Source organism: Macrobrachium nipponense, chromosome 41 (genome assembly GCF_015104395.2).
Source record: "Macrobrachium nipponense isolate FS-2020 chromosome 41, ASM1510439v2, whole genome shotgun sequence".
In the NCBI taxonomy this organism is placed as follows: domain Eukaryota; kingdom Metazoa; phylum Arthropoda; class Malacostraca; order Decapoda; family Palaemonidae; genus Macrobrachium; species Macrobrachium nipponense.
Window position 1 is genome coordinate 42,077,077 of NC_061102.1, and position 10,307 is coordinate 42,087,383.

The 10,307-nt window shown below is 37.1% G+C and overlaps 1 protein-coding gene across 1 annotated transcript in view; it reads right to left on the reverse strand.

Moving 5' to 3' along the window:
* Positions 1 to 1,076, reverse strand: part of LOC135212903 (uncharacterized) — a 49,914-nt gene extending 48,838 nt beyond the window's left edge. The window contains exon 1 of the mRNA XM_064246650.1: positions 962 to 1,076. Within this exon, the coding sequence (XP_064102720.1) occupies positions 962 to 965 (4 nt within the window). The 5' untranslated portion in view covers positions 966 to 1,076. The remainder of the gene's footprint in view (positions 1 to 961) is intronic.
* Between the last annotated feature and the right edge of the window lie 9,231 nt (positions 1,077 to 10,307).

The window sequence follows — 10,307 nt, forward strand, 5'->3', positions numbered from 1 at the left end:
CAGACCAACCAGCATCCTGCTCTGGAGGCATCTCGTAGCAAGTTACATGTACAGAAAGAAATCCAAGACAAAACGAGAACATTTGACCAAACTGGAACAACCGAGAAAACTTAGAAACTCGCTGACTAATGGGAAAGCTGGTAATTACTGGCTATTGTTAGGAAGATATTGCACTGGCCGCTTTCACACAAAATATTAATATTAGTTGCAAATTGACTTGCAAGTAACGTAATCAAGCTCGGTTATTCTTCAGGTTTAACGTGGTATTAAAATTGGCCAGTCATTTACCAGTTAAACCCTTGTAGATCAACATGGTTGGTGAGTTTGAGGACATCGGTGTTATTGTTTGCTATCCCTAACTGACTTGTGGAGAATTTCCCATATCTGATGTAAATTTTCATCGTCGTCAATTCTCATTTTCATCAATTGAATAACCACTCTAAGACCAGAATAGATCACCTTTCTTATCTATGGGCTAAACGAACTTTTTATTCGCGATTTTAATCAATGTAATGTAAGAAGGTATCAAGGGCGTCAAGCTCAAAAGAAAAATTAGATCCTTATTAGTTAAACCTGAATATATTATATAAAATTTTGTGAAAATAACAGGACTTTATAACGATATCATGGCTCAGTATTTTTACGTAAAACCATTGCACTGCCTTTTAAAGTACGGACTTCACATAGTACATACATACACATGCACACACACCACTTCCACACACATATAATTATATATATATATATATATATATATATATATATATATATATATATATATATATTCTACATACATACATACATAAACGCTCACGCACATGTGTTCTTGTGGACACATTAGCAAGCGTTGAGCGTTGCACAAGCACCCAAATATAAATGTAAATAGATCACTTTCGGTTCCGAAGGTCATTCAAGTTTGAGAGGGAAGTGACTTCTGAAAGCGGTGCGCAGAATTACTCACACATTCTGTAAGTTCCCAAAAGAGGAGAATTGCGGAAGACGTCGTTCCCTTTGTACTGAGAGATGAAGACTGACAGACAGGTGGAGGTGGATCCTCCTGCCTTTGGCGAACTCGGCACCGCCACTTTCCCGAGGCCTCCCGCAGTGAGAGCGCTCGGACCCTAAGTCATTTCTCTGAATCAGAGAGAGAGAGAAAGAGAGAGAGAGAGAGAGAGAGAGAGCGTGATGTTTATTTACGCCTGACAACTTCAATTTGACCAAAGGACCGGGGAAACGTGACAAAATCACGATCTCGGTGACGTCACGAGTACGGCAAACGGCTATTTGTATTATTTTTATCAAATAATACAGCAACGTTTCTCTAAACCAGATTTATCATTCATCCATTCGTTTTTTTTTATTGCTTCCTTATATTATTCAATCGTTGTCATTTGTGCTTCCATTTGTGCTTTCATCTGCAAAAGTCTCATCGGAAGTTGTTTGTCTGGCCTCACCATTTTCCCTTGTACTTGATATTTCCACCTGTTCCCCTGTCTTCATATTTACATAGCTATTATCGTGTCTCCTTCCGAGATTTTCGTGATTATTGACTGTGGTTGTAATATTATTGCTTGACAGCTAACGTAAATACAAACACTACTATAACTTAGTGCTCATATAGTAATCCAGTAAATTGTGTATTTCCAGTGTAAAGACTTTGTAGTGGTTTGTTCAGTATGAGACTCATTGCATATAAGAATTCATTCATCATTCCCTCATATGCTACAACAGTTCGTGCATTGCAGACCCGTGCTGTACGTATCTGTTGTGTGGAAGTCATCTGTAGTTCAACAGTGCCAACCATAATGGAAGAAGTTGTCCTTAGTGTGGAGGTCTGGCAGAGCAGCAACATTCAGAGACAGAGAGGTTGGGCAGCAAAAATGGAGAACAGAGATCAAGTAAATGTCTAAGGGGTATGTGGAATTAGGGGGCTGAGCATCACGAGGGGTATACACTAATGGCATTAGCGCTGCCCTACGGGAGTTGCGTACGACTGCCAGTACCGTATCTGGTTTAGTATCCTGAAAGCTTGTGTGAACAAACCTTGCTTACAGTGCACCACCTTATATTGTCTAAGGATCTTACTACTTAGTTATAGACTTTGATTAGCCTGTTGAGACAGAGATTTTGCTTGCAGTAGTGAGACACTTTAATGTTGATACTGTAACCAGTAACGTAAAGTCTTGTAGTGCCATGGAACTCTATTGATAGTTCCTGTATATTCTATTCTTCTGATACCTCCAGTGAATTATATGATAAGTGGACACACTCAAGTTTACATTGAATATTTATTTTACTTTAGGAGTACATTTAATTTATTAGAGCTTAACCTCAGACAATGTTTATACTCTCCCTAGACCTAAGATGACACTCTCGCCTTGACTACACGAAAATTAATGGAGCCTTACCACTCCGATGACACGTCAGAGTGCTAAAGATTAATTCCTATAGTCCATAAGAAGGAGGCCTTCTGGCAAATGTACAGAGAAGGATTCAATGCTCCTTTGTTTAAAAGGGGATGAGTTAAAAACTTAGGCCCTCTTCCTTTAAGAGTAGGCCTTGTCCAATCAGATCGAAAGCGCCAAGCCTCCAAGGATGACCTATGAAAAGCCTTAGACCAATGCACTACAAGATTATCAAAAGACACACCTTCAAGGGCCGGAGTGTGGAAGAAGGAGGTGTTTTAGAAAGGGAGATTCGCCAATAACAGCAGGGAGAGATGACAGAAGGTGTTTGATGAAAAGGGGAATAACTACTCACACATAATGATTCTTAGAGGACATGCCCCTCCCATAGTCAAAATAGAAAACCCAGAGACGGTGCTAGGAAGACCAGATCCAAAATAAAAGGATCAACACAGGGAAGAGACAGCAGAGTGGGGGCAGAAGAGAGAAGACCAACAGAATACAGAAAGAAGGGCAACAGGGCAGACACCAAGGGGGAGGATGGGTGGAATGCCGAGTTGTGTGTGTGTGTGTGTGTGTGTTTGACAGGTGCGACCATAAGCAAATCGAGGGTCATTGCAAGCCCTGAGAGCTTAAAGACAAAAGGTATAAGTGGCCGTTAAGGAAAAAGTCTCTGTCTAAAATAACCAAAATCAAAGATGAAAAAAAGTTTATAAGATTTTCAAGACAAGAATAAATGTATGTAGGGAACACTCATTCATTTTCCTAAGATTACAATAGCAAGAGTGTGAAAGATAGCTAACGTCTTTGCCCGAAATGCAAGAGACAAAACCAATTGTCAACACAAGTACTACTCGAGACACGTTACTATAGACTGTTTCCTACGACAGTAAAATGGTGGCAGCGGTGGGATTGGAAACCCCACCTCCTGAGAGACTGGAGCATTTTACTGTTGTAAGAATTTCTACAGGCACTGTTCCTTCATATGAAAGGCTCTGTTGTTAGTACTGTGTCCTCTGTTCATCGTTCTTTTAGTCGAGGTCTTCATGTGTGTATAGGTTTTGCTAATGTGTTCTGATAATAATTCTTTGATTCTCTAATAATTATGGTACCATTATAGTCCATTATATATATATATATAGATATATAATATATATATATTATATACATATATATATATATATATATATATATATATATATATCTATATATATATATATATATATATATATATATATATATGTTGGAAAACGTGGGACCGAGGGGTGATCCATTGCTTTGACGTCAACCTGTTTATACAAATGATCATTAAAAATAGAGGCAGTTTCCAGCCCTGCTAGCTGCAACTGCCTTTATTTTTAACGATTATTTGTATAAACAGGTTGACGGCACGGCAATGGGATCACCCTTCGGTCCCACGTTTTCCAACATCTTTATGTGCTCTCTGGAGGAGGGCATGTTGGAAAATTGCCCCCTTGGTTTTTATCCTCTTGTGTATAAACGGTTTGTCGATGACACCTTTGTTCTTTTCAAATCAGCTTTCCGTGCTGATCAATATCTCTGCTGCATTGATGAATTACATCCTAATATCAATTATATATGAGAAAGAGAGAGAGAGGAAAATGATCGATTACCATTTTTGGATGTTTTGGTGTTTCGAAATGGTGATAGTTTTAACACTTCCGTTTTTAGAAAAAAAGACTTTTCCAGGTCTGGGTTCAGACTTTTATAGTGCCTGTTTTTATAATTCTAAACTCAATTCAATTTTTACCGTAATCCATCGGGCTTACACTGTAACCTCTTCCTGGGATTCATATCATAAAGAAATATTGTTCTTGTATAAATATTTTTCCGATAACAGGTTTCCCTCGCATGTCATCTTCAAACGTTGCAAGAATGTTCTAAATAAGAAACTATCGGACTCCTCTTCCATAAGCACTGTCCCACGAAAGGAACTATATGCCAGTATTCCATACATCCAAGATGACAAATTTAGACGGAATCTCAAGTGTGCAATTGAAAAACATTTTAATATGTTGCAAGTTATTTTAATTCAAAAAAATTCCCTTACAATAGGATCACTTTCTAAATTTGAGGACAAACTATGTCCAATACTGCAGTCTTCAGTCGTATATAAATATACTTGCCGCAGATGTGATTTGGGGACTTACGTGGGTTCGACTAAACAATCACTAAACGTCATAGCTGATTCACATAATGGTGTCAGTCATCGTACTGGCTGCAGAGTGTCCAATCCTGAATTTTCTAATATCAGAAATCAGACCAAAATTTGTAATACCATTATCAATTATGCTGACTTCTCTGTCTTGGGCCAAACAAGCCGTTTACACGACCTTCTCATTTTAGAGTCGTTATTTATTAAGCAGTTCGTGCCCAAGTTGAACTGACCTCCTCTGTGCAGTTGTACTATCTAGCTTGAACCGGCTTTCTTCGCTGCTGCTCCCTCTCCGAATCATTCAGCCTCCAACTTTTTAGTCTAGCAGGTACTTTTTAAATTGTTTTAATTTTATGTGTTTTTCGTATATTTGTTGAGACTCTTAAAGTTAAAGCTATATTCCACATAGTTTTAATTTGTGTTGTTTTCTCTTTTAGCCCTGATATACCCATGTGTTGCAAAACTGTCGGCAGTAAATGTATCACCTGATGACCGGCTATCTCCTTGTCACCCTGCCTCCATATATATAATATATATATATATATATATTATATACATATATATCTATGATATATATATACATATATATATATATATATATATATATAGATATATATATAAAACCGTCACTGTGGGATGGGTTTACGACCTATTTCGACGTCCTGATAGTTATTGTCTATCAATTCATTATCATTGGATACATACACATAAATAACTGACTCGATTAGCACACACATACACAGATATATATGCACACACACACACACACACACACACACACATATATATATATATATATATATATATATATATATATATAAATGTGTGTGTACATATGTATCTGTGTATGTGTGCGCTAATTGAGTCAGTTATTTATGTGTATGCATCTAATGATAATGAATTGATAAGACAATAAATATCAGAACGTCGAAATAGGTCGTAAACCAATCCCACAGTGACGGTTATAATTTCGTCATACGGGAAATGGCTCCCGGGGTCTATTGCAACATTTGGATTTTCAAGGCATTATTTCTTTTTAAGATTTGAATCACAAAAAGGGTGGACAACGAGACAGGCGCCCTGTAACAAGAATTCTTAACGACCAGTTTTCTTGCATGCATCGAAATGTAGTATACTACTCTCCGAAACGTGTATTGCATCACAAGTGTCAAAAACCAAGTTATACTGTTTGTGTTTATTTGTGCGTTTCAGAGAGAGAGAGAGAGAGAGAGACCAGAAGAAGAAAAACTGATCAGCAAATGGGTTTAGTATGTCAGCTATAATGTTTATTAGACAGTTTTATAATTTGGGAAAAATGCAGAGCAAAAACTATTATTTGCAGAAGAGAGAGAGAGGTACATCTGAGTAAAGGTGGGAACTGCGCCCTTAATTACACTTGCCTAGAATAGCATTAACATGAAGGAAATACTAACATGCACAGTTGAATGAATGCATGCAGCCATTAAGTACATGTTTAATCGGTCAAAATTCCAGTTATTATAGCAGCCTATACGAAGCGCCTAGAACAGAATCGTACAAGAAAGATATCTGACTTTTACTGTTACCGGAGTAGCATCAAAACTGAAAGTTAATATGAAACCCTTTAGTAATAACTGTTAACGGTTTGTCCATTCAGAAATTGGCGCCCAAGTCGATTGTTACAGTCCAATGCCCGAATAAACTCATTCTTTTCTCTAAATATTTATTTGAGGAAATAATCCCGTTACGTTTACTGAGAGGTTGCAAGAGAGTATTTTGATATATTCATTACTTTAAAATAACTCTTTGCCCCAAAATATTCCTGAAAAATTCGATAATCAAGAAGCTGAAAGACAATTCTCCCATATACGAAAAACACATAAATGCGACAGGAATATAAGACACCAAGAGCGCTCAAAGAAGAAGAATGAATGAATTCAAGGAAAATTGTTAACTTTTTTTTTTTTGTACGACTCGCATTTGATTAATATACATTTATATAATAATCAAGAGCAGGACTTACCAAGAAAGAATTTGTGATATTCAGAAGAAAGAAAATCTGATTTAAGCCTCCCTTTGATATCAGTTAACTATGAACACTAAATCTGCTGCGCAATATATTACCTTTTAGTGACGAAGCCTAATAGAACGAATTCTTTTCCTGTAGATTCTACAGTAAGTTCAGAGAATCGTCATAGTCTCGAACCACAAAATTTAGGCTAAAATTATACGCTCATCGATCTGGCGTCCTCTGTCATAGAAGTATACTTACGTGCTCGAAGCACAAGCGCGCAGATGTTGTTAGCCTGCTGAAAAAAACTGCGTTACCCCCATATCGACTATGAGGGCTCACTGCTATAAATAGTCGCGGAGCCTCATGACCTAATCGATGGCTGACCACAGGAAGCAAGGGAGAGTACTGTCAGGGAACCGTCAACCGTGACAAGGGAAAATTTGCCCCCTTAATGAGTTCGTTTGAGTTGAGTGCTTTAGAGCCGGTCGCTAGTACTAAGGTCGAGAATGATGATGAACTCCCACTCATTTTTCATACTTTTATAGTTGTCTAACTTGATGGGGAATCGTAATCGTAGCATTGACATTCTATGACGATTTTGTTTTAAAAAACGAAAAGCATGTTTCTAATAACACTGTGGAGAACAGTCTTCCAGAGGATGTGAAATTGGAACTTAGAAATGTCAACGAAGGTGCAATGCATTGCTACTCAAATACTATTCTCCTTGCATATCGATTTATTTTTATCTATTTGTTAATTTATACATTTTTTTTTCTTTTTTAATAAGCGGATCTCTTCTTTCTGTATTTCCCTTTACCTCCTCTTACTTCTTCCCAATGAACACCATATTCTCTGAAAGCTTCAATTTTAAGTCAGTGACCCCCTGGGCTTGCTTCATCTATGGAATAATAGTAATAATTAACTCTGCAAGAATACTCTTATTTTTCAAAGGATACATTCGAAGCCTCACTCCGTCAAACTGGCGCCTCTTTCCTGCCTGCAACAAGACACGCCATGATCGATGGTTAAAAGTCAAAAGAGTGCGAAAGGTGCGGAAGTTTAAAATTTGGTCAAAATAAGAGGAAAAGGCAATACCTACGTACGCTTTGAATCTACAACCATGCATGGATGTTGTTCTTGTCTGGCCTTGATAAGCCTGATAAGAAGTATACTTCATGTAGTGTTGTGATATATATATCTATATATATAGTGTGTATGTGCGTATATAATCGTGTATTTGTTTATATATATATATATATATATATATATATATATATATTATATATATATATATATACACAAGAGCATTAATTTGTTGAAAACACATATCTGATTTTGCTTGCGCAGGTACGCGTGTACATTTCCTAATATCGATTCTCTCTCTCTCTCTCTCTCTCTCTCTCTCTCTCTCTCTCTCTCTCTCTCTCTCTCTATATATATATATATATATATATATATATATATATATATATATATATATATGTGTGTGTGTGTGTGTGCGTGGGTGGGTGTGTGTGTATGTATGTACACATTTATATATTGTGTGTACAATCGTGTATTTGTCTGTTAAATTAATATATATCACAACATTAACTTGTTGAGAACATAGTTTTGAATTTGCTTGCGCTGATGAGCAAGTGCGTTTCCCGATATTGGATATCTCACTCTCTCTCTCTCTCTCTCTACTCTCTCTCTCTCTCCTCTCTCTATATATATATATATATATATATATATATATATATATATATATATAGATATATATAGATATATATATATATATATATATATATATATATATATATATATAATATATATATATATATATATATATATATATATATATATATATATATATATATATATATATATATATATATAATATATATATTGAATCTACTGCTAACTTTTTACCAGATATGTAGTATGTAATTGAAATAATGGCAGTGCTTCCTCGAATTCTTCACATTTGGTGGATACGCTTAGATCCAAATGCAAGAAATGAAGTCATTCTGACGTCCGCAACTGGAATTCTGATGCTCTGGATGCGGATTCGAATCTCGCTGCGGACATCAGAATTATTTCATATTTTTGCATTTGGATTTAAGGCCTTGTAGTGGCATGCGTATCCAAAGAGGGCGAATTCGAGAAGAGATAAGTGTGGTTATTACAATTACACACACACACACACGCACACTATATATACATATATATATATATATATAATATAATATATATATATATATATATATATATTTTGTGTGTGTGTGTGGTTGTGTATGTGTGTGTGTGCGTGTGAGCGAGTCTTATTACTGTACACAACTTCTCTCATCACTGTCTCCTATTTAATTATGTCGAATAAATGTACACTATCCTAACTTGTTCAAGCTTGGCAACGGTGCGTATTGTCGTTAAGCTCCTGGCTTGCCACAACGTCCCTTTCGTCTGTTATTACACTTATTTATGAAGATAAGGGCAAGCATATACACGCACGCACGCACACACATAAACACACACACACACACATATATATATATATATATATATATATATATATATATATATATATATATATATATATATATATAGTGAGCCCTCGTTTGAGATGTCTCATCTGTCAGATGCAAAACTTGGTGCAAGAGCAAAGCTGCCTTTTGAGCGGCGGAATCCGGAGAGCGTCGTCCCTCGAAGCGCGGAGACGCCGGTAAGAAAAGCCACAGAATTGCCAACATCCGAGTAATTGCGTTTTGCCGTTGGGTTTTAGCTGCCACTCGTTTCCTACATCGCTGTTCCTTTGCTCGGGACTGCCTTTTCTTCTGCTTTTTAGTTTTCCGTGAAAGAAAACCATTGAGTTGGCTTTGCCTGTCCGTTTGCACTTTTTCTGTTCGCTATCTGTCCGCTAATGAAGCTATAGGGTTGCAAATTTGTATTTGATTATCCACCCTCCAATCATCAAACATACCAAGTTGCAGCCATCTAACCTCAGTATTGTTTTTTTCTGTTTAAGGTTAAACTTAGCCGGGCCGTGCTTGGAAGTTTCATGGGACGCGGCTCGTACAGCAATTTCCGCTGTACCTACCCTCTTCTATGGGGAATATATCACATTGTTTTCATTGTCATTCATTCTGTCATTTTACTGGTTGATCATCAATACTAAAGTGACTGTTGTCTTAGATGTCACATTTTCTTCTCTTATAATTTCTCATCATATATCATTATGCTATTCCTGTATTGACCTTGATGCTAACTTGACACACATGAACATTCATTATGCAAGGGGTCTCTCTCTCTCTCTCTCTCTCTCTCTCTCTCGTCTCTCCCATCTTCCTCTCTCTCTCTCTCTCTCTCTCTCTCTCCACACTGGATCAATTCTTCAACCATGATGGTAACTGAACAGTTTTTATCAGGAAATACATCAATCTCACTAAAGTCCAAAAGAATGTTTTCTCGATGTTCGGTCCGACACGTTACTATAGTAGATTCACATCAACGGTGCATTTGATGTCTAGGCCCTTCCCTTACGACGCTCTTGATTGGCTGTTGATAAGCCAATGACAGGGCTGGAAACTCTCAGTGTCTCTCGAGAGTTCACGTAGGCAGGATGTATGTTCCACCTCTCCTGAAAGACGTATACCTCAGGAGAGATGGAGCATACATCCTGCCTACGTGAACTCTCGAGAGAGACTGAGAGTTTCCAGCCCTGTCATTGGCTTATCAACAACCAATCAGGAGCGTC